General features: G+C 43.3%; 1 protein-coding gene across 2 annotated transcripts in view; it reads left to right on the top strand.

Moving 5' to 3' along the window:
- Window positions 1-18,782, top strand: part of RAB14 (RAB14, member RAS oncogene family) — a 187,658-nt gene extending 168,876 nt beyond the window's left edge. For both annotated transcript variants that reach the window (XM_078641872.1, XM_078641871.1), the window contains 3 exons: window positions 15,841-15,928; window positions 16,395-16,425; window positions 17,847-18,782. In XM_078641872.1, the coding sequence (XP_078497998.1) occupies window positions 15,841-15,928; window positions 16,395-16,425; window positions 17,847-18,024 (297 nt within the window). In that variant the 3' untranslated portion in view covers window positions 18,025-18,782. The remainder of the gene's footprint in view (window positions 1-15,840; window positions 15,929-16,394; window positions 16,426-17,846) is intronic.
- The last annotated feature ends 6,234 nt before the right edge of the window (window positions 18,783-25,016 follow it).

Consider the following 25,016-nt stretch of genomic DNA (forward strand, 5'->3'; position numbering starts at 1 on the left):
AGACAAGGATCATGAATGGATTAGGGTTTGCTGGATTCCTTTGGTTTGACTTGTAATTATTGTACAATGTATGAGAGTATGCTCTGTGTGTTTAGACTGTGTCTTTGGTGTGTCTGCCTGGTATTTTGTGTATAGTGTGTTATGTATGTGTATATCTGTTGTGTATGGTGTATGAGAAGTGACTGTGTACCAGCTTTTTTGGCAATTTGTACAATTCCTCCTTCTCTGGCAACCTACGAAAAGTTCCAGTAACTATGGACAGTATACACTCTTCCTGACAGTCAATACACAGAATAACGTACACAAACTGGTAACCGTATGCACACTTGCCAGGGCCAAACTGTCTAGATTACTAGTTATTGCAGGGTGAATTTTTAACCATTTTTACTGTGATTGAGTCTCAGTTTTGCATGGGATTCATTTGTCTCGTTATGTTTTTTTTAATTCACACTGAAGCTCTACGGAAAGAAATAAAAAATGATCTAATCACAGCATCCACAACGCGCTCCTTTCAGTCTTCAAGTTAAGCACTACACAGTTAGAACAACTGACTTGGCTCCTGTGGCAATTGTCAGGATTTTAAACGCTTAAACTGGGTCCAGCTCAATCACGTTTGTGCACCTAAAACTTGTGGCTGTTTTCATGCATCCCGACTGAGGTCCCGGGGGTACTGGATGAACCTGAAACACATTGCCCAGTCAGTTCCTGTCCACTATAAATAAGGAGCTGATGGAGAGGTGCACTTAAGTGTAGGTCAGCAAGGGAACCTGTCTCAGAGTGCTGGAATCTGCAGAGTAACCTCGAACTAATACTGGGACAATACGCACATTTAAGTGCTGAACTTCTCTCCTGCATATTATGCACCACCAGTGTTTCAAGCATCACAGGGTCACGAGGCTTACTGGCCCTACCCCCACCCGATGACGAGTAGTGTAAGGGTGGGGTGACTGAGTCTCAAGTCCCTGATTGACATGAGCCCATGACAATGAATAGCTTCAGCCTGAAAAGTCAGATGCTAACTTCACTTTGTTACGGGAAGGAGCTTAGCCTGAGAATGAGTGTCTGCACATGTGCAGCAGGACATTTCAAATCATCAGAACAAAATAGGAAGCAAGTGCAATCTGTGCATTTTTTTTAAGTCGTACAAAAACTCTAATTTGGATTTCAGGGGTAGAAAATGAATGGGCAGAGAGGGTGTCTGAAAAGACAACTCCATCCACTGACCCATCTTTTGGTCTGTATGAGAGGCCAGGGAGAGATTCACTTTGTCTCCTGATCTTTATCAGTCACCATCAGCATGGTGATGTCATCCCTGTCGTGGTAGAGCTTTAGGCGGTTCACATGGGTAACCCTTTTGGGTGTCCTGCTTGTGCCCAGGTCAACCAACTAGCTGACCTCACACTTTTTTTTTCTAGGATAGGGTAAGGGCAACTCCATCTGTCCTGGAGTGCCCTTGGTGCCACTGGCTCCAAAACCCAGACCTTTTTGGGCATACCAGTGCTTCTGAAGCTCCTGGCTTGCATCAAGATTTTTGGATGCCTTTTCCATATACCCAGCCATTCTGGACCTTAGGCCAAGCACAAAGTCCACAATATCTTGTTTGGGTTCTTGGAGAGGCTTTTCCCAACCCTCTTTTACAAGACAGTTTGGTCCCCTCACAGGATGGCTAAACAGAAGTTCAAAGGGGGAAACCCTACTCCCTTCTGTGGCACTTCTCTGTAAGTGAAAAGCAGGCAAGGTAAGAGGTCATCTTATCTCCTTTTGAGTTTTTCAGGGGGCCCCATAATCATGCCTTTGAATGTCTGGTTGAATCTCCCAACAAGACCATTAGTTTGTGGGTGATAGGGTGTAGTAAACTTGTACTGAACTCCATGCTCTTTCCACATGTGTTTTAGGTAAGCAGACATGAAGTTGGAACCTCTGTCTGAAACCACCTCCTTATGAAACCCCACTCTGGTGAAGACACCAATCAGGGCCTTGGCTACTGAAGGAGCTGTAGTAGTCCTAAGGGGGAATTGCTTCAGGGTACCTAATGACATGATCCACTACCACTAGAATGAATTTGTTCCCTCATGCTGTGGGAGGTTCAAGTGGACCCACTATGTCCCCACCTACCCTTTCAAAGAGAACCCCCACCACAGGCAGTGGTATCATGGGGGCCTTTGAGGGGCCACCTGTCTTGCCCACCTGCCTGACAGGTGACCCAGGACCAGACCAACTCCTTCACCTTTTGGTGCATCTGGGGCCAGTAAAAGTGGCTAACTAGCCTTTCCCAAGCCTTGGTTTGGCCCAGATGTCCATCTAGTGGAATGTCATGAGCTAAAGTTAGGAGAAACTTCCTGTTCTTCTGAGGCACTACCACGCTCCTAGTGGCTCCAGGTTTGGGGTCTCTGGCCTCCGTGTACAGTAGTCCCTCTTCCCAATAAGCTCGGTGGGTACCACTGACATCTCCTTTTTCCTGTGCAGCAGCTGGCTGCCTCATGCTTTCAAGAGTTGGACAGTCCTGCTGTACAAAGCACAGTTCTTCCTTAAAGGGTCCCCCTGGGCCTAAGAGTTCACCCTGGTAAGGTCAAGATCCATGGGCTCAGTTCCCTCTGGGGTGTCCAAGTCCTCTCCCTGAGAAGAGGGGTCATGATCCTTTTGCTGTACAGAAGCTGGTTCCCCAGCCGTCTTACCTTTTTCTCTTGGAAGGTTGGGCCATACTTTCAGTCTCCAACACTTTTTCACCCTGTCTCTTGTTCTGTGCTCTTGTTTTACACGCACCAATTCAGGGATGTCCAGCACTGCTGCATGGGTTTTCAGTTCAACCTCCGCCCATGCTGAGGGTTCCAGGTCATTGCCAAGCAGTCATGCAGCTGGTAGCTTTGGAGAGGCCACTTCCTGTTTCAGGCCAGTTAAACCCCCATCCCACAGTTTAATGTCACCATAGTCATTGCATGGTTAATGGTAACACTGTCGGCATTGGTGACTGGGTAAGTTCTCCCAATCAAGAATTGGTCAGGGGAAACCAGTGTGTCTCTCACCATAGTGATATTGGCACCTGTATCCCTCAGAGCTTCTATCCCAGTTCCATTTTTCCAAGGGTATTGTAAATACTTCTTTAATTTGGGTGGCCACACAGCTACAGTGGCAAACTCAACGTCCCCTTCTGAAACTAGAACTGCTTCAGTGTGCAACCCGGTTTGCTCCTGGCATGCTGTTGATCCCTTCTGGAGACTTGCTACCCCAGGAGTAGCAGTAGTAGGACTAGGGGCCTTCTTGTTTGGGCAAGCAGCATCTCCAGTTATGTGTCCCAACTTCTTACAGTTGTTACACCAGGCCTTTAAAGGATCCAAGTTCTTCCCCATATACTTGTTAGCAGATTGGGAAGAGTCTTGGGACCCACCCCCGTGCAGGTTTTTGGGGCCCTTTAGAAGACTCAGGCTTTTTATTTTGGGGATTCTCACCACCTTTTCCCTGGGGAGGTTTCGTAACGCCTTTCTTTTGGTCTCCCCCAGTGGTCGTTTTTGTCACCCTTGTCTTGACTCAGTGGTCTGCCTTCTTTCCCAATTCTTGGGGAGAAATTAGACCTAGGTCTACTAGGACTAAGGAACTAGGACCTACCAAATGCTGATGTAACTTTTCATTAGTGCAATTACTTAAAATATGTTCTTTCATAAACAGATTGTAGACTACTCGGTTAAAACACTAGATAGTTAACTGGACACAATGTGCATAATTTCAATTAACTTTACAAAGTCAATCCATGATTGGTTTTGGGTTTTGTGAGCCCTCCTGAATCTAATTCTATATTCCTCATTTGTGAGTCAAAATCCATCCCTCAGAGTTCACTTCATAAGGTCATAAGACCCAGCATCAGGAGTCTGTCTCTGCAGTTACCAGAGAACAGTTCCCAAAGGAGTGCCCCCCAGTGTGACGACTTCACTTTTCTTATTTCACAAGCCCTCTCAAAGGCTCTGAACCATTTTGTGATATCATCACGCTCTTCGTATTTTGGGACAATCCCTTTGGGGATTTTAGGATCGTAAGATTGCCCTTTATCCTTATTTAGTAAATTGCTGCCACCATTTATGGGTGCTAGGCTCATCTCTGCTCTTTCTAAAGCCAGCAACCTCGTCACTAGATCCAGTCTTTTGGTCAGCCTTACTAAAAGACTGTCCTCCTCATTTAGGCTGTCCTCATTGGTATTTGACCCACCCTTGTGAGATCTAGGTACTGAGAGGTTGATTCTTGGAGTCAAGGGTACTTGAACTCGTTTCTCCCTAGGAAGTGGAGGGGGTTGATCTACCAGGTAATTCCCTTCCTGTACTTCCTCATCTGACTAGTCTTCACCATTTTCAGATGGGTGGTCCTTAGCATACCCAGCCAACAGCTCCTGGAGCGGTTATTTGGTGGGATGGGGACCCATGGTTTTGTTTTTAATTTTACATAGGGACCTTACCTCCTTGAAAAGACAAGTGAAGGTAAGGAGTGAGGTCAAGCTCCTCAACTCTGTCCTCTGTCATTGTTGTTATTTTCACTAATAGCTGGGTTCTTATTTTGAGACATTGTTAAAAAAAACTTCTAACCATTAGCTACAGTGACTTTTTTTCTTAAAATTCTAAAGGGACTTGACCAAGGCCCTAACGAGGCTTTTAGTAATTTTGCAAAAAATGCCGATTTGAAAAATCTGAATTTTAAAGACAATTTAAGAGTTATATTGTGTGATCAGGTGGTAACCAAGTAGTCCAACAAATGCAAAGTTGTGTACCCCACCGCTGAGCCACAAATGTAGGAAGCTGGCTCTGTATATATTATGCCATAGTGAGGTATAGTGTGCACAGAGTCCAGTGGAACCCCAAAGGTAGGCAGGGGTAAAATTAGATAGAACTGTACTCTATTTGTAGTAGTGTGGCACAGGTAAGCAATAAATGCAGTAGTAAATGCTGATTGTAAAACCGTTCAATTGCAATTGTAACTGTACTATGGTTTGACTTACAGTATTGTTTCAGAGAAATACCATCGCTTGTAAATACAGTACATAGACTTGAATGGGATTTTCAGTAAAATAGCAGGTAAGTTACTTTTGGGTTACTTTTCTTACTCAGTGCTGGATGCAGCACTGGGACATTTCCTGTAAACAGGTGAGTAAAATGTTTTTGTTAATTAGTACAATTTTAAAGAATTTCTATAGATTTCAAAACTCCACACTTTGAAACTTTTTCAGTAAAAAGTATGAATGTTATCCTATCGAGGAAAATATGTTTATCGGTTTTTAGGTAAGTAATTGGTCTTCGGAGTTGAGGTTCTGGGGTTAGACTCAGGGGTCCCCCAGGGTCAGTGATGCACTCTTGTTACACCCTCAGCCGCACTAGGGCGGACGGGTGACGAAAGTTGAGACCCAATGTTATCCAGTGGGGGGTAGGGGGCCTCCGGATGGTGGTTGTTGGCAAGCAGGCTCTGGGGTTGTGGGAGCAAATCTCCTGGACTTAATCTCAGGGCAAATAGGAAACAAATTTGCACCAAAGGTGCACCTCAGCAGCACTTGGGCGTCCGGGTGCAGGGTGCTGTTTCGAGGTTGGAAACGGGGCATCCGATGGAGAACCTCTGGTTTGCAAAGCACTGCAGGCAGGGAGTCTAAGGATTTCTGGGTGCGACCACCACTTTGAGAGGTAAGTTGGGAAGTTAAGGGTTGGTTAGGCACCGTCGGTTTGGGCACACAAGGCAGTGGGGCGTTTGGTGCAGGGATGCCTTTTGGGGTCGGATCTTTTTACCAGCTCCTGGTCACGGTTAGGGAGGCCTTCTGCTATTTAGGCTGCAGGCATCAACTGGAGGCTTGAGGCAGGTCAGGGGTTGCTGGATCTCGGTTCGGGATCTCCGGGGTGACCTCCTCGTGGTGTTTGCCTACTCAAGCTTGGGCCGTGGACGACTGGTGCAGTGTGGGGCGAATTTGCATTTTCCGGCTGCTGCCAGAGGTTGAGGTTAAACAAATCCGGTGTTCACGGGAGAAGCAGTCTTTGGAAGTGAAGGCAGGCAGGTACTCTGGGGTTTTTGAGGTTGCTGTCTGCAGGACACTCCGGGATTTCTCAGGAGCAGGTTCGAGGGGGAGACAGGCCAGTGGGGTGGAGGCCAAGTCAGTGGGCATCTTACTCTTGTTAGCTGCTACACGGCTGTTCGGTCCTTCTTTTCTTCTTGTTTCTTGTCTGGATCTGAGGAAGCAAGGTTCAGGGGTGCCCCTAAATACTAGATATAGGGGTGTTACAGGTAGGTAACAGGCATGGACCTATGGGTTCCCTTCCCTGTGGTGGATACACCCCCTATTATGGCTCCCTCCAGTGGGAGGGGGGCATGGGCATGGTTCCTGGTTGGCTTCAAGATGGCGTAGACTGAGAGTTGTGCTTCACCTTGCCTCCCCACCTGAGGGGAGGAGTTGGCAGAGGTGGGCACACCTCTCTTCCTCGCTTGTTTTTCCCACTGGTTCTTCTGCCAAAGTGCGGTTCAGAACCAGTGGGGACCAGTTGCTGAAAGCAGCACTTGGCCTGGGGAAGCTCACAAAGGTTCCAAGCCTTTGAAGCTTCTCCTTCGTGAACCCTGCCCCATCCTGGGGGAGGCGGCTTGGCACCTCGTCCCAGCATGTGCATTGTTTCAGGCACCAAAGTGCAGCAGGCTCTCGCCCCAGGGGTCCAGAAACATATCTGGTGGTAGCAGCTGAAAGCAGCCACTCAGCCTAGACACTAGTGGTGGGTTAGTTTTCACGGGTCATCTCTGAGATGCCCTCTATGTGCATTTGTCATTAAATCCCACACTTGCAACAGGGTGGGTTTAATGTGCTGAGAAGTTTGATACCACACTTCTCAGTTTTCTGTGTAGCCATTATGATGCTGTGGAGTTCGTACTGACATACTCCCAGTACCATATACTCTTAATGGCAGCACTGCACTTACAATGCCTAAGAATGGACTTAGACACTGTAGGGGTACAGGGCTCATGCTCTTGTACCCTCACCACTGATCTAGTGCACCCAGCTTGAGGGGTGACTGATCTATGCCAGGGCAGTGGTTTGTAGGCATGACACACAGGGATGTGTTCCATGCCGGCTCTTCACTTTGGTCTGCACCACGACACGCAGCCTGCAAAAGCAGTGTGTGAGTATCCGGGTACAGGACCTCTAAGGGTGGCCCAATAAGTGCTTCAGCCCTTAGAGGTCTTCTCTGGTCACAGTGCCCTGGGTACCTGTGGTACCATTTACCAGGGGCTGACCTGTAGCCAGAGATGCTGATTGGGTTTAGGCTTCAATGCAGTTTTATGGAAAGAACATAGGCCCTGGGTACCTGATTAGCAGGGGCACAGGGCACACTCAAAGTACATTAGCAATTCACCAAAAAGTGGGGGCAGCCATGCAGAAAGAGGGCACTTTCTCATAGATGTTAACAGTATGTTAAAGGCATATGAGCTGTAGATCATATGCAATAGCATAGATCGCCATCTGGTGTTGGGCTTGGATGTTTGCACTTTGTTTTTCTTCAAAGAAGTCTTTGTAGTCATGAGGTAGAGGACTCCTCCTTTTGGTGATAGTGCGCATGGACATCCACTCCATCCTTAGGTTGTTTTTTTCTGCCATCGGGTTTGGATGTGTATTGCTGCGGATCGGTATCATTCTCGATCCCCTTCTACGCGCAATCCTCTACCCTAGACGGTATTGTCTTCGATCGTGCTTTCCCATTCGTCATATATCGTCCAAATTGTGAAACCTTCGATCGCGAAACTTTGAGGTGGGCATCGGACCTACCCGTGGTGACCACGCCAGCAGTCGATGGAATGGACTCCGTTCAAACTATGTACCGTGTGTAGTGCTAAATTTCCTCGCACCGACCTACACGAGGTTTGCAACCTGTGCCTATCCCCGAAACACGAAGAATCATCCTGCGAAGCGCGTTGATCATTCCGATCAAAAAAGACCATTCATGATCGTCTGGATCGACACCACGAGATGCAACACGACAGCGACTCCATACTAGACATCTTTGGCAACGAAACACAACACAGTCCTGCCGCAGAAGCCGAAGAAGTGGTCTCTCTGTCCGAAGCAGACTCCGACATGGAAGAAGACCTCCGTGTCACTCCGGTTCAATGGACTGTGAGTACTGACCCCCAGTTGCCCACGCAACCTAAGGGAAAGGCTCCGGTGTCGCCCTCGGGCTCCGGTCGACACCGTGAAAATTTCAGATGCTCTCGCCCCCCGGCCCGGCTACAAAATACACACAAGCCTTCAGGCTCGAGCCGATCCTAGTCCAGTGCCGCACCAACACCTTCGGCACCGAAACAGAAGGATAAACATGGGACTCCTCCCATGTCGTCCGTACCGAGGACATCTTCAGCGCCGAAAGCCTCTGAGCCGAATCCCTGCAAATCAAAGGAGCCATAACCAAAGTCGTCCAAGCCGAAATCTTAGGAGCCGAAAAGCTCCACACCTAAAAGCTTAGAGTCCACAACCTCCACCCCGAAAAGTTCGGAGCCAAAACAAACCACTCCGAAATCTACACAGCCTAAACTGGCTAAAACTAAAGAACTGGTTCCCAAACACTCTGCACCCGAAGACTCGGAACCAAAATCTTTGATGCCGAAATACACTCCAAAATGGACAGAGACTCCTTCCAAAGAACTTCCATCTGAAGAACCACTTCTGGATTCAAAACAGAAAAAACTCAGTATTGATCCCAAAACTGAACACCTTATGGCTACTCTTCCCAAAAAGCGCAAGTTAGACTTCCCACAAGAGGTCTCTATACCTCTTAAGCAAAAATGAGACACAGGTGCCAACCCTTCTCCCCCTTATAAACCTCCATCTCTTCCTCCTATTCCAAACATCACACCATCAAATTCACCACCTCCAATGTTACCAGACTCACAGGATGACAATTTAGATGATGTGGATAGGGACGACATTGGGGACGATGATCATCACATCCCACAGTACACAGACTTGCCACACAACAATGACCCATGGGATGATTACGATAAAGATCTAGATGTACCTAATGACCCAGATCATTATTCCTCTAGACCTTACCCCACCTGATGACAATATTGGCTTTGCGCAACTCATCAACAGGGCTGCTCAACATCGCGGGGTGGAACTACATAGTGACCCTCTAGAAGAGGATTTCCTTGTAGAAACGTTTGCACATTCCCAGAGGTCTACTAAGAACTCTACCCATGCTAAAAGGCATGTTAAAGCATACAAAGAGGTATTCAAGGATCCAGTTAGAGCCCAAATACTAACACCTCGGGTAGATAAAAAATACTAGGCTGCTCCTTCAGACCCTGTATTCATAAGAGGTTAGTTACCACTAGACTCTCGCATTGTCTAATGCCCTCAAGAGAGCTAACTCTCAAACGACTAGTGACGCTCCTCCTCCTCATAAGGAGTCCAAGCTTATCTATGCATCAGGAAAAAGGGTAGCTTCCCAGGTTGCCAACTCGTGGTGTATTGCCAATGCTCAAGCCTTATTGGTATGTTACAACAGGGCACATTATGACGCACTAGAAAAGCTTCTATAGCATTTGCCAGAAGAACATCAGGCCAAAGCTAACGACCTCATTCAGTAAGGGAAGCTTATCACAAACACTTCCACAAAATGCACCCTAGATGCTCCAGACACAGCTTCGCGTGCTATTAACACTATCATACTCCTCAGAAGACACGCTTGGCTTCGAATCTCTGGATTCAAACAGGAGGTACAATCCTCCATACTTAATCAGCCCTTCGATAAAGAACATCTTTTCAGGCCAACAGTGGATAATTCATTAAAAAAAATGAAGAAAGATACTGACACTGCAAAATCCATGGGAGGCCTACAATTACCTTCTAACAGGGGCTCCTTTCATCACTCCTTCTACTAGGGTAGCTCAAAAACAATTTCATCAGAAGAACCCTCTTCTTACAAAGGGAACAACCAATCTAGTCCCCCCTGAGGCTATTTTCGCAGAGGTTACAGAGGGAACAATATTAAGGGCGCAGAGGCAACTCCAACCTCACTTCCCCTGCCAACAAACCGTGACTTTCCCCCACTACCCCGACCATTCCACTCCCGTCGGGGACATCTCTCACAGTTCCTACCTGTCTGGAATTCCATCACCTCAGACAAGTGGGTAATGCAAATTATCTAAAATGGTTATTGCCTGGAACTTACCAGCACTCGACCAACAATCCTTCCCAGAGAGCGGGCAATGTCACCACAACATCTCACCCTGTTAAAACAAGAGATCCTCTCTCTGTTAGACAAACATGCACTAGAACTAGCCCCCTTACATCACCAAGGAACAGGAGTGTACTCCCTATACTTTTTGATTCCCAAAAAAGACTGCTCTCTCAAGTCCATATGAGACCTCCGACAGCTAAACCGCTACATTCAATCGGGCCACTTCCACATGGTCACCCTACAACAGATGCTCCCATTGCTTCAGCAAGGGGACTTTCTTTCCACTCTAGATTTAAAGGACGCCTATTTTCACATTCCTGTTCACCCCGCTCACAGGAAATATCTCGGGTTCATGGTGGATGGACAACACTACCAATTCAAAGTCCTCCCATTTGGGGTCACTACAGCACCAAGAGTATTCACCAGGTGCCTAGCAGTAGTAGCAGCTAATTTAAGAAGACAATACATTCATGTCTTCCCTTACCTAGATGACTGGTTAATAAAAGCCATGTCGCAACACAGATGCCTGCACCACACTCAAAAAACAGTTCAACTACTTCATGACTTGGGATTCACTGTGAACTTCACCAAGTCAGATCTGCAACCCTCCAACACGCAACCGTATCTAGGAGCTACAATAGACACCCGCAAAGCTCTAGCGTACCCCAACCCAGTCAGAATACGCAACATGCAAACTCTAATATCACAATTTCAACCACAACACTCCCTAACAGCTCAAGTGATTATGCAATTGATCGGAATGATGGCATCTTGCATTCTAATTGTTCCTTACGCAAGACTCTAAATGCGTCCCCTACAGGAATGTTTAGCACGTCAGTGGACCCAGGCTCAAGGTCATTTAAATGATCTGGTGTTGGTGGACGGCCGCACTCATCGCTCTCTGCAGTGGTGGAATACACAAAACCTTTCCAAGGGGCGGCCATTCATCGATCCGGTTCCACAGATAGTGCTAACAGCAGACGCATCCCTCACTGGTTGGGGAGCTCATCTTCAGACACATACCATTCAGGGCATGTGGACACTACAACAAATGCAGCTCCACATAAACCATCTGGATCTGCTTGCATTTTTTCTAGCACTGAAAGCTTTTCAGACACATCTAGTAGGCAAAGTTGTCCTAGTTCGTACAGACATGACAGCAATGTACTACATACAAAAACATTTGCAATCTGTTACAACTACAACGTGCTAACTTGGCATATACGTCTATACTATTACATCTTGCCGCTATAGGGGCTTACCTACAAAACAGACAACACATGTCTTTTTCGAGTACCCGCTATCAAAGCCTTTATGGAAGGACTCAAAAGAATTATTCCTCCTAGTCTTCTGCCTTCTCCCATGTGAAATCTTAATATAGTCCTTAATAGACTCATGGGCCCACCATTTGAGCCTATGCACAGATGCGAACTCCAGTTTCTAACCTGGAAAGTAGCCTCGCCTTATAGCTATCACATCTCTTAGGAGTGTTGGGGAACTCCAGGCACTTTCCATATAAAGTGGTTCTTAGGACTAACCCAAAATTTTTACCGAAAGTTGTTTCTGGTTTTCATCTCAACCAGTCCGTTGAGTTACCCGTCTTCTTTCCTCAACCGGACTCAGTAGCAGAACGTGCTCTTCACACATTAGATCAATACTTTATTACATTGGAAGAACGAAACCTTTTAGGAGACAAAACAACTTTGTTGCCTTCTCACCACCACATAGAGGCAACCCTATTTCAAAAGCAGGTGTTGCATGCTGTATAGTCAAGTGCATACAGATATGCTACCTCAAAGCGAAGCACACCTTAACAGTTCCTCCTAAAGCGCATTCTAAACGCAAAATAGGGGCTTGCAATGCATTCTTAGGAAACATACCCTTAAATGACATTTGCAGAGCTGCAACGTGGTCTACGCCACACACATTCACAAAGCACTATTGTGTAGATGTTTTAGCAAAACAGAAAGCTAGTGTGGGCCAGGCTGTTTTAAGAACACTAGTTCAGACCACTGCAACAGATACAGGTTAGCCACCGCTTGGGAATGAACTGCTATATAGTCTATGCTAACGCATGTGCTCTACAACTCGTATGCCTCGAACAGAAAATGCTACTTGCCCAGTATACATCTGTTCTTGGCATATAAAGCTGTAGATTCATATGCACCCACCCGCCTCCCCGGATACCTTTACCTTTTGCAGTATTATCTTACTTAGATACACTATACATGTACATCAATTTCTACTCCTACTAACTCCATCACCCTTATGGCAAACAATCTAAGGCTGAAGTTGATGCCCATGCGCACTATTACCGAAAGGAGGTGTCATCTACGTCGTGACTACAAAGACTTCTTGGAAGAAAACCAAAGTGCTAACATCCGAGCCCAACACCAGATGGCGATCTCTGCTAACGCATATGAATCTGTAGCTTTATATGCCAAGAACAGATGCATACTGGGTAAGTAGCATTTTCCTTACTCCCTCTATTTTCTAATCCCCAAGAAGGATGGCTCCTTAAGACCGATTCTGGGTCTCAGAATGTTAAACCAATATATGTCAGGATACTTCCATATGGTAACTCTTCAACAGTTGCTTCCACTTTTACATCAAGGCAATGTTATGTCTACACTAGATTTGAAGACACATATTTTCACATTGCAATCTATCCAGTGCATCGCAAATACCTCTGATTTGTAATAACAGGCAAACACTACCAATTCACAGTACTCCCATTCGGAGTAACTACTGCTCCGAGTCTTTACCAAATGCCTCGCAGTAGTGGCAGCTCACCTCAGAAGATAACACATTCACGTCTTACCGTACCTAGACAACTGGCTCATCAAAGCCAGCCCGTATCACAAATGTCTGCAACACAATCAGATCAGGCTGGTCCTGCTCCACCAATTGGGTTTCACGGTCAATGCTCAAAAGTCTCACCTGCAGCCTTCACAGATAGTCTTATCTGGGAGCCACTCTCAACACTCACACAGCTCCAGCCTCTCTCAATACAGCTAGAATTCACAACATCCAAACTCGATTGCTACAGTTTCAAGCCAGCCAAAACTTTCATTCAACTGCTATGAATGATGGTGTCCTGCATTGCAATAGTGCCCAATGCAAGACTACACATGCATCCTCTACAGGAATGCTTAGCACATAAGTCCAAATTAGTCACAGGGTCAATTATCCAATCTAGTGTTGGAAGACAGCCGCACCCATCGCTTTCTGCAGTGGTGGAACCAACAACATTTATCAAAAGGGCGGCCCTTCAACTCTCTTCCGCAGATCGTGCCAACAAGGGACGCATCTCTCACAGGTTGTGGTGCCCATCTCCACGATTACACAATCCAGGGTCTCGAACAACGAGCACAAAAATCTACATATCAACTATATAGAGCTTCTAGCAGTATTTTTAGCGCTGAAAGCTTTTCAGTCTCATCTCATAGGCAAAGTTGTCCTAGTCCGCACGGACAACATGACAGCTATGTATTATATACAGAATCGGGGGGAACACACACTCCCTCCAACTGTCACGCCTCTGAGCATTTGGAGCTGGACAGTCCTTCACAGGATTCATCTTCTGTCAAGGCACCTTCCAGAAGGTGGGAACTTCATCCCCAAGTTCTCCTTCTATACTTTCAACGATGTGGATTTCCACAAATAGATGTGTTCGCTACAGTGGACAACTCAAAATACCCAAACTTCACCTCCAAGTTCCCACATTCTCTATCCAAAGGAAATGCCCTGTGGATTAATTGGTCAGGGATATTTACCTATGCTTTTCTGCCTCTCTCACTCCTTCCCTTTCTGGTTCAGAAACTCAGGCAAGCATCCCTCACACTGGTAATGGTAGCTCCCATATGGGCCTGCCAACCATGGTACACCACCCTGTTGCAGCTTTTTATGTGAAACTACTGACCGCTCCATCTCACTTCCAGTCTCATCACTCCGAACCATGGAGAAATCAGGCATCCAAATCCCAAAGAACTCAGTTTAGCAATCTGGCTCTTGAAATCATAGTTTGGATATTTAAGTTTGCCACCAGACTATATGACTACTCTAAAAGAAGCAAGATCGCCTACTACTAGAGTGTGTTATGCAGCATAGTGGAAGAGATTTGTAGTCTATTGTAGGAACAAAAGTAATCCTCTGGATACTTCTGTTCAAAACATTATTTGTTACCTTTTGCACCTTGCAGCAACCTGCTCTAGCATACACTTCCACTCATTTGCAGCTTGCAGCAATAGCCTCTTATTTGCAGAACAGACCGCATTTATCCTTCTTCAAAGTTCCTGTCATTAAAGCCTTTATTGAGGGCTTAAACAGAGTAATACCACCCAGAATTCATCCGGCACCAGTGTGGAACCTTAACATTGTACTTACAAGACTTATGGGTCCACCCTTTGAACTGTTACATAATTGTCCATTTCATGGAATGTTGCATTTCTCTTTGCAATCACTTCAATAAGGAGAGGTGGCGAACTACAGGCATTAACCTTAGAAGAACCCTTTTTTCAGCTTCATAAAGATAGGGTAGCTTTTTGCACCAATCCAAAGTTCCTCCCTAAAGTAGTTTCTGCTTTTCATATTAACCAATTAGTTGAGTTACCGGTGTTCTTCCCTAAACCCGATTCGGTAGCAGAACAAGCTCTTCACACACTTGATGTTAGAAGAGTATTATTGTACTATATTGAGAGGACAAAACATATTTGTAAGACACATGTTTGTTGCATTTGCACCACCTCACAAAGGCAATCCTTTCTCTAAATCTAGCATTTCAAGATGGATTGTTAAATGCATTCAAACTTGCTATGCAAAAGCTAAAAGAACTTTATCGATAACCCCTAGAGCGCATTCCACTTGCAAAATAGGGGTATCTATGGCCTTTTTAGGTAACATTCCTATATACATCTGTAAAGCAGCAACATGGTCTACGCAACACATTTACCAAACACTATTGTGTGATCTGTTAGCACACCAACAAGCCAATGTAGGGCAAGCCGTGCTAAAGATACTTTTTCAGACATCTGTAACATCTACTGGTTATCCACCGCTTTGGGAGAATACTGTGTGCTGTGTATCTACAGCACACATGCCTCGAATGGATTATGGTACTTACCCAGTAAGTATCTGTTCTTGGCATGTAGAGCTGTAGATTCACATGTGCCCTCCCACTTCCCCAGACACCTGTAGTTGTTCCTTTTATTTACATTACATATGCATGGACATCTCTATACTATACTCTTATTCCATTCTCACCCGCCTGCGGGAAAACAACCTAACAATGGAGACTATGCTATGCCCATGCGCACTATGACCGAAAGGAGGAGTCACCTTACCTCGTGACTGGAAAGACATCTTCAAAAAAAAGAAATTGCAAACATCTGAATCCATCCAACACTAGATGGCAGGAGTATGCAAAGCATGTGAATCTACAGCTCTACATCCCAAGAACAGAGCTCTACATCCCAAGAACAGATGCTTACTTGGTAAGTAACATAATCCTTCTTTAGCCTCCGAGTGATGCACTGGCAGCAGCATAGCATGTTAAAAAAAATTACCTTTGTTGCTGGCAGTGTTAGACACCAAAAGATGCCTACGTTCATATTTGTTACTAACATTGGGTACGTTTTATAGATTTTCTATCTTTTTCTAGGTGATCATTCTCATAGGAAATAAAGCTGATCTCGAAGCACAGAGAGATGTTACATATGAAGAGGCCAAGCAATTTGCTGAGGAAAATGGTGGGTCTCTGTTTTTCTTAATAACTATATGCATAGGCTAAGGAGAAGCTAAATGGAATACTTATTCCTTGAAAACCTGTGCAAGCTCCTATATATTTATCCGGAAGTTGAGAGGATTGTACTTTCCCTATTGAATTTGGTCCAAGTGCTGTATTTCTGGGAACTATGTACTTCATTGTGTAACTGTTTTGCAGTGTGGTACATTTAAGTGTTTTTTTTGGTATTGAGGTGGTTTGGGTAGTGCATGGAGTGGTTACCCCATAGACGTGCCACTGACCTGATAAACATTTTATCAAAATCTCTGCAATTAGATGAGGTCAAATTGAATACCAATTTAGCCTGGACCAAATTTCTGTTTTTAAGTGTTTATATACTTCTAGCAATTAACTGAATTATTTAAATATAGCCATGTGACTCTGCATTAAAGATATGTCTGGAAATCTTTAACACTTATATTTTTTTGTAGGCTTATTGTTCCTTGAAGCAAGTGCAAAAACGTGAGTAAACTGTGAACTGGGTGCCTTCGTCCCCCCTCCCCCATACTGTATTTATCAATTAAACTTTGCAGTTCTCTAGTAGGCATGGCAGTTGGCTTAGAGGCAGGACTGGAGTTCCTGCCCTTCTGTCACCTCATTGGTATGATTATCTTACACGGTCTACGCAACTCTAGTTTACTTGTAGGTTTGAGGATCCAACTATTGTTTCTGTGCTCAGTCCCCCAATACTGGGTTTCATATTTCTAGAGGGCATGATATTGTTACGACTTTGGAGCCCCCTGAATTATGTGCTGAAGTTTAGCTCCAAGGTTCAATGGGGTTGGGGCTGCAGGGTCGGGCTATGAGCTGGCATCATTGATCAGGATGCAGGGGCAGCGGGAAGGCCCAGCAATTCATCATCTTCAAATGCAGCATAAAAACACCACAGATGCTTTCGGGATCACAGCTAAATCTAATTGGAGAAGAGTATGTGTGTCCTAAAAAACGAAAGACCGAGTTAGATTTGAAGAGGAAAAAAACAAGAAGTAAATTGTTCAAAGTAGCTCCTTGTTTATACTTTATGCTGGTAATTTGGGAAGTAGGAGTCCTAAAGGTAAAGTGCTGGAGAGGCATGTGGTTAGCTACTTTGAACCACAGGAGTAAAGGCCATTAACCCCAAGAAAATGCATTGCAATCTACCTGTATTATCCAGTCCTCCAATCTGGCTTTACTCTAAAGCAAGAAGAATTAAATTCTCTTGATCAATTGAAAGTAAACTTTGTAATTTGAGAAGTTATTCAACTAATTTCCTTAAAATATTGTTTTGGGCTCGATATATTACAGTTGACCATAGTTTAATAAAGCTAATTAGCACATGGAACAGAAGGTTGGAAGCTAGCCAGGCAGTCTGCTCCCAATGTCTGTATTATGATCTATAGCTACTGTTACAGGTCTGCTCAGCCAGCGTTCTATGTATTCCAGCTCCCACTCCCTCTGGTGTCTACTGTACTGTATAAAGGAATGTCTGCATACACTGCTTAATTTCCATACGTTAATCGTAATTGTCTTAAACTATTTCAAATTCTTTGTCAAATAGATTCGTAAGATATCACAGCTAAATAGACTCTCATTAGGGAGTTGAATTAAAGCTCCAACACTGATTATAAATAGTTGCCCTAGTTTGTAAACCATAGGGATGGGGCGGTAAAAAAAAATATCCCCAAATTTATGTAGTATAGTGTACATCTTGCAGTACCTTAAAGCTACAGAACAAAGACCTAGTGGCATGTCATGATATTAAAAAAGTGAAACTCCTAGCTGTCGATCACCCTGCTTGATATGGATGGGCTGGGAGCCAATGAAAATGCATGATTTGTCTGATTTACAATAACTACTATCCATAAAATGTAGACCTTGTTCATAAAAATGATTTTGTTTCTCAGAGGTGAAAATGTTGAAGATGCATTCCTTGAGGCTGCCAAGAAAATTTACCAGAATATCCAAGATGGAAGCCTGGATCTGAATGCTGCAGAATCTGGTGTGCAGCACAAACCTTCAGCTCCGCAGGGTGGACGACTAACCAGTGAGCCGCAACCGCAAAGAGAAGGCTGTGGTTGCTAGTGACCTTAAATGTATGATTCTGTTCTGACCTTTCCAACCTCTGTTACGGCAGTACTTTTTACTGCTTTATGGTCTTCTGTACATCTGACTGGGTTTAAAATGAAGAGCCCAGAATACTCTGCTGAGACAACAGCTTAACACAGTACTAAACAATAGATGTATTCAGGTTATCAAAGGCAAGTAGAGTAATAAAAAAAATCTCCTGCATGGTAAATCTCAAGAAATCCATTTTCTTGTCTTAGTAACATGTCACCCATCTGTGATTAAAAACGAGCACTGATGCTGGACTTTCTTGTAGTAAACACATTTTTGGGCAGGGTTGTGACTTTGACAGTTTCATTTCATGAAATCTCAATGCCTCCCCTCTTCTCTCACTTTGCTATCCCCCCTCTCCAGATTGTAACAAATGTGTCAATTCTGTCAGTAGTAAACCAATGAGTTTTTGCAGTGACCTAAATTCCGAGGGTTGCTGATGGGTCTTGCAACTTGGTGAAATTCCTTCTTAATGTGTTTGCAGGGGCATATACATATATATATATATATATATAATACACTTATTTCTGTCTAGACCCTGCACTGGGGAAACAATTTACCCTTTTTCTTGTGCTCATAGCTTTACAATGTTCTTTTGCCATTTTATTTACATATATTAACCATAAGTAAATATGTATAAAATTTGAAGGAACGGAGCTAACATTTAAATACATTTTGTGTATATGATTTTAATGAAGACAATAAATTGATTACTGGCATTAGCATATAAGTATATCAGTTTGTACAGTATAACTTGTATGTGGCCATGAGTTCCCATCCCATTCCTTAGTGCACTAGATGTAGCTGAAGTGTACAAAGTAATATAGGCTTTACTTCCATATAAATTGTTTCCTCTCCAGTATCTTTGTTCCATCTTTGCACTTTGGTATGTTCTAAGCTGTTGATGAAACCTGTTTTTCTGCAATCAGCAGTGTGTTAACATGCTTATTTTCTGCATATTTTTTTGTAAATGTTTGGCTACGTCAGTCTGCCTTACATTGTATAGACAAATGGCTAGGTTCACAATTGATTTTTTTATGGTTTTATACCCACCTGTTCAGTGGACACAGGCTACTGAACTGTAAGACAAGCATACTGTTTAGGGATTTTAAACAATATTTTGTGTATTTTTAACACTACAGTGGAATAGTTATTTAAAAATGTATTCTCCTTTTTATTTAAAGCTTCTAGGACATTATCACTCATGCTACATTGACTCATCTAGCATAAGTGTTTTAATGAAGGGTAAAATGACCTTTCTTACTATAGTTATACGTGTTTCTTGGCGTAGGGAGAGGGTTGTTTACCTTGCTTTTGTTTAAATGTTCGGAGCATAGGGAGAGTGATAAAAATTTATTAAATTATAAAATCAAGATCAGTTGTTTCTTAAAGAATTGGCCATAGTATATCAAGTGTTTTATTTACAATTGTATGATTGATCAGCAGGCAGTAGAGGGGAAAGGTTAATAGTTTTTCGCATGCTGTACAGGACATTATAGGCATGCTTGGTACAACAGTTATTAGAATCAAACTGCAGTGTTAAAAGTCAGAATCCTTTGAAAATCCCTTCTACAGCCACCAAGACTCTAAAACAAAAATTTCAACGAAAGTGGTGGTACCAGAGTGTTGTACAGTCAAAGTTGAACGCCAAAAACTGGAAAATGCAAATGGTAGGTGTTGGTTTACTTGTACTGTCTCTTGTTTTTCCTGAAGAGTGTATGTGTGTGTTCATATGTATCTATGTGTGTATATATATATATATATATATATATATATATATATATATATATATATATATATATATATATATATATATATATACACACACACACACGCACACACATACTGTTAACATTCAGCAGCTTCATTTTTCCCAAGTGAAAACAGGAGGAAAACTTCAGCCACAAGGGTGGTTTGCACAGGGACCATGACCTGCTGCTAGGAAGAGAAATGTAGGTAGAGAGTAGGCATACTTCAATATGACTACAATTTGGCTTACTCTGTTTGGATGGTATGCCTTGAATTTATTAATTTACAGTAGGTTGTGTTTATATCTGTGACAAATAATTTGTTTGGACTGCTGTACTTTTCATTTGATGTAACAATATTAATTTGAATATTTGTAAATAAAGTATGTGTATCTAGATAATTCATAACGGACTGCCTTTTTTGAGATTCATAAAACAATAGTATGTAGATACTTGATTAAACAACAATATCACCCTGATTTAAGAGGTTCATATTTCAACAACCCTTGGTCCAGATCGAAGTCTATTGGAGCAATTTTTACTGACTTTCCTGTTATCATACCTCCTATTAGCAGTTTGCCACCACCAAAGGGAAAAATTGTCACTGAATGAAACTTCTATAACTTAATGTATATTGCTGTTCAGAAACATGAGTAAAAAAAAAAAGTGTTAAAGTACATTTCTGTAACCAGACCCTGATGACATGAGCAACTCTGTAATGCTCTGAATCTCAACTAGATGTCAAAATTCTTAATCTGCCTTTGCACTCACTTGACAAATTGGTTATGCTACTCTTTCCGTTCTCAACACTGATGAATTGAATGTTCTTAAGTGCATTTACCAGTGGTGGCAATGACTTTCTGTTAAATACATTATTTATATTGTGGCAACTGTTTTCCATGGTCCATGTTAGCTCTGTCCTCAAGAGAAGCAAGTATTGCTCTAGCTGCTTTAGTTTTTCGCAATTATAGATGAACAAAATGTGTTCAGTGTGACACATAATTATAAGCCAGCTGGCTGCTAACCCTGCATTAATTCCTCTCAAAAGTGAAAGGTCCAGTTTCAAAGTTGATATTGGTAAGTGAAGTTTAAACATTTGGACAAAACGGCTACATAAGTGAATACTGATGTAGTAGCTTGTAGGCACTGACAAGCTAACAATGACAATCCCAAGCAAAGATATTTGACATCGATGGGATCCTGTTCCAGTACTTCAAAGCCATTAGCATGGAAACTTTTTCTATTGAATCAGTGTCATTGCCCCAAGCCACATCACTTGAAAACTGGCCAGTAAGCTTTTGGGGTATTGTACTGGGTGTGGGGATTGATAAAATGCCACCTCCAGCCACGTGCACTGGACTTGTGATATTACACATTTATATTTAAAAAAGCAAAACTCTGATAAACCATTTCTCTTCCAGGGGATACTCATCAATAGTCATAAGCAGTGAATTACCCCCGCCCACGTTCGGGGATATATATATATATATATATATATATATATATATATATATATATATATATATATATATATATATATATATTAACGCTCAATCCCTCCCCGGTCCCGGGTAGGAATAAGGACTGCACACACGGGATTAGTTTTCCAAACAGCAACTTTTACTCGCACAGACGCGTTTCGGAAGCTGTGCTTCCTTCTTCAATGTGGTTACAACGTCCCGTGCTTGTAGGTGCCATTTTATTACCCAAGAGTACACAGATGGAATTCAGGGTCACAAAAAACGGAAGTGGTGGGAAGGCACATCACTCCAAGGGTACATAGAGGTCAACAGAGTACCAAGAGGACTGCGGATATTTACAATTCCCGCCTATGAGAATCCGGATCCTCTGCTATTGGACACATGGGCTGCTCACATTGCTAAATCCTTTGAGGGTATGCTAGAGATTTTGGTCCAATTTGCTTGGAGCGACAGGGACAAGGTCCTCAAGGAAATTGAAATGATGGAAACCGAACTAGCTACAAATGAAGATAAAGAACAGGACCAACTAAGGGCTCAGATGAAAAAACGCTTGGGGAAATATGAGGTTAAAATACGTACTAGAAAGCAAGAAAAATTTGATAGGGACGAAAGGGACTATGCCATGGGGCGAGTCCTGACGTTCTCGAAAAAATATGACCAAACACGGAAAGATTTGATCAGCAAAAATAAGGTGGCTGGCGCTGCTGCACCAGTACAGGTAGAAACTTCTGAGTCAGAAGTAACTGGGGATGAACAATTTGATGAGGACACAAGAGATAACACTAAGAAGACCAGTGATAACCCTTTTCAACAGGAATTCCAAGTAATCAGAATGAATTGGTTACGCGGGGGGAAGAACAAGCCCCCGGAAGACGCAGGAAACCAAGGAGGGGCGGTCGGAAGAGGAAGAGGAAGGGGCAAAGTGGCAACAGCGGAGGCCCCAGCCCGCAAGACAAGGGGCAGAAGAGGAGCGAAATGGTAGGGTCAGCTGAAACCCCTGATCACCTTACCATCATCAACCTATCCACTAGACATCTCTCGCTTGAGGAAGAATCTGTTCTCAAATTAGGATTAACTTTCTGCCCGGACAACGGCTTAGAGTATACCCAAACTAGAATCGACCTGTTTCAGTTTGTTCGAAGACTTCGTCTACACAAATACTTTAAAACCAAACCTACCTCGGAGGAGGCTAGGTTAATCCGATCACGCTTTAAAGACACAGACCTCCTGAAAGTCAATGACTTAACATCTTTGGAACTTTTGGAAGAGCTAAGACATGAGGGGGCAGCCATGACAACACCAGTTCCAATGGAAACTCTATCGCAAAGACTAAGGGTTGTAGATGTGGAACAAGAGGCTCCGAATAGTGGTCTGAAATTAAAATCTAAATTCGTACCGCCAACACAAACGGATACGATTGATACATTTTCGGAGTTAGTGATCAAGGATTTAAGGCAACTGCGCATGAAAAACAACAGAAATGGCAGGCATAGAAATCTAAGTGTAGAACAACACGCAGCATTGAAAACTCTGGCTGCGGATACCACCATTATCCTCAAACCCTCATATAAGGGTGGGAACGTTGTAATACTGAATCGTAAGGATTATGTGGAAGAAGCCATGCGCCAACTGTCAGATAAAACCTGCTATGAACCAACCACCAGACAAAGATATCAATCCAGTGTCGATGAGCTATATGAACTGCTAAAGAAATGGCGTGATAAACAAATGTTGGAAACTGACGAATATCTCTTTTTAAAAACATTACATCCAATCACACCTACCTTTTATTACTTACCCAAAGTACATAAGAGGATGGAGAAGCCACCGGGCCGCCCAATTATTTCATCCATGGGCAGCCTCACGGAAAATCTTTCAAAATTCTTGGATCACTTTCTCTTTGAAATAGTGTTGAACTTGAAATCAGACATTCGTGACACTACAGACTTTATCGAGAAGATTGAATCCATTGACTGGCATTTGAGTTATTGCATAATAACGCTTGACATCACAAGTCTCTATACGAGCATCGAACATGTACAAGGACTGAGGGCGATTGCCTACTTCTTGGGAAAAAGATCCTTGAAATATGCCCTACATAATGATATGCTGATGGAGCTAATTGCATTTTGTTTAAACAATAACATTTTTTTGTTTCAGGATGCTTTATTCAGACAGCTCTCGGGTACGGCCATGGGTTCCTGCTTCGCCCCCAGCTACGCGAATTTATTCGTGGGCTGGTGGGAGGAGCAGGAGGCGTGGTCACCAAAAAATGCAGAATGGTCCCAAAACATCGTCACATGGCATCGTTATATAGACGATTTGTGTATTGTATGGAACGGCTCAGTGGAGTCAGCACAGCAGTATATCGCAATACTGAATGATAACACCCATAACTTGATTTTCACAGGCCAGGTCAGCACTTGTGCAGCGATATATCTTGATCTGAAAATTGAAATAAAAAACAACAAAGTTATGACTTCCCTATATAGGAAGCCGACAGCGGGAAATAGTACGCTTCATGCGTCTAGCAATCATCCCCGCAAACTCATTCAGTCAATACCTTATGGTGAGCTTTTGCGGTTAAAACGCAATTGCTCTACAAATGAGGATTTTGAGTTAGCCGCTGAGGAGAGCATTGAGAGATTTGAGGCAAGGGGGTATAACAAAACACTTCTTAAGAATACCCTGGACAGGGTTAGGATACCTCCAAGGAATACCTTGTTTTGTAAAAAACACAAACCCAAGAGCGATAAAGAAAAATTCAGGATGATCACTCCCTATTCGCAGGATAGTCATCAACTCAGAATGATTCTGAAAAAACACTGGCATATCCTGAGATTAGATAACATTATAGGAGGGGACATACCTGAGAATCCACTCATTACCTTTAAAAGGGCGCGCTCTTTGAGAGACACGTTGGTACACAGCCATCTGTCACCGATTCCACCCAAGACTGGACAGTTGAAAGATGCCAAAGGATTCTTTCCTTGTGGACGGTGCAAGGCATGTGCCAATAGCAAAAGGGTTTATTCGTATGACATCACAAGGCATAGGCAAAAGAAGATTAACAAGTTTCTAACATGTAGCACACCTTTTGCGGTTTACTGTTTGAAATGCCCCTGTGGGCTGAAGTACATAGGGAGCACCATTAATCCAGTTAAATTGCGTATTCTGGAACATATGAGGGCCATATCTAATAGGGACTTCTCATATCCAGTCGCCAGACATTTCTCCATTAAACACAATAGTGACCGGAATCTCCTACAGTATTTTTGTATGGATGCCATACCCGATAACATCAGGGGAGGTGATAAATTACAAAAATTACGAAGATTGGAGTCACGGCACATAATAGACAGTCAAACAAAAAATCCGGATGGATTAAATTGTGGGGAGGAACTGGCGGTGCATCTGGGCAGTTAATCTGCATGAATTTATGTAAATCAGCAAATTGGTTCTTGTTTTTTGAACACTGTAGAAATGTATAATGAATAATCATGTTCATGTTTTCTTTCCATGAATTGGACATAAGGCTTAATGTACGTAGATTTGAGGATTTTATAAGAAAAATTTTTTGGTAACATTGAAGATAATGTACAGTATTATCCCTATGATGAACTAATGAGTACCTTTGAGGGGGACATCTTTGCATAATGGGCACGGAAACTCTAATATTTGGCAACCGAACGAGGTTGCCAAAAGCCGATCCACGGCAAGATTTCTTGTT

The sequence above is a fragment of the Lissotriton helveticus genome, chromosome 5_1 (genome assembly GCF_964261635.1).
Source record: "Lissotriton helveticus chromosome 5_1, aLisHel1.1, whole genome shotgun sequence".
In the NCBI taxonomy this organism is placed as follows: Eukaryota; Metazoa; Chordata; class Amphibia; order Caudata; family Salamandridae; genus Lissotriton; species Lissotriton helveticus.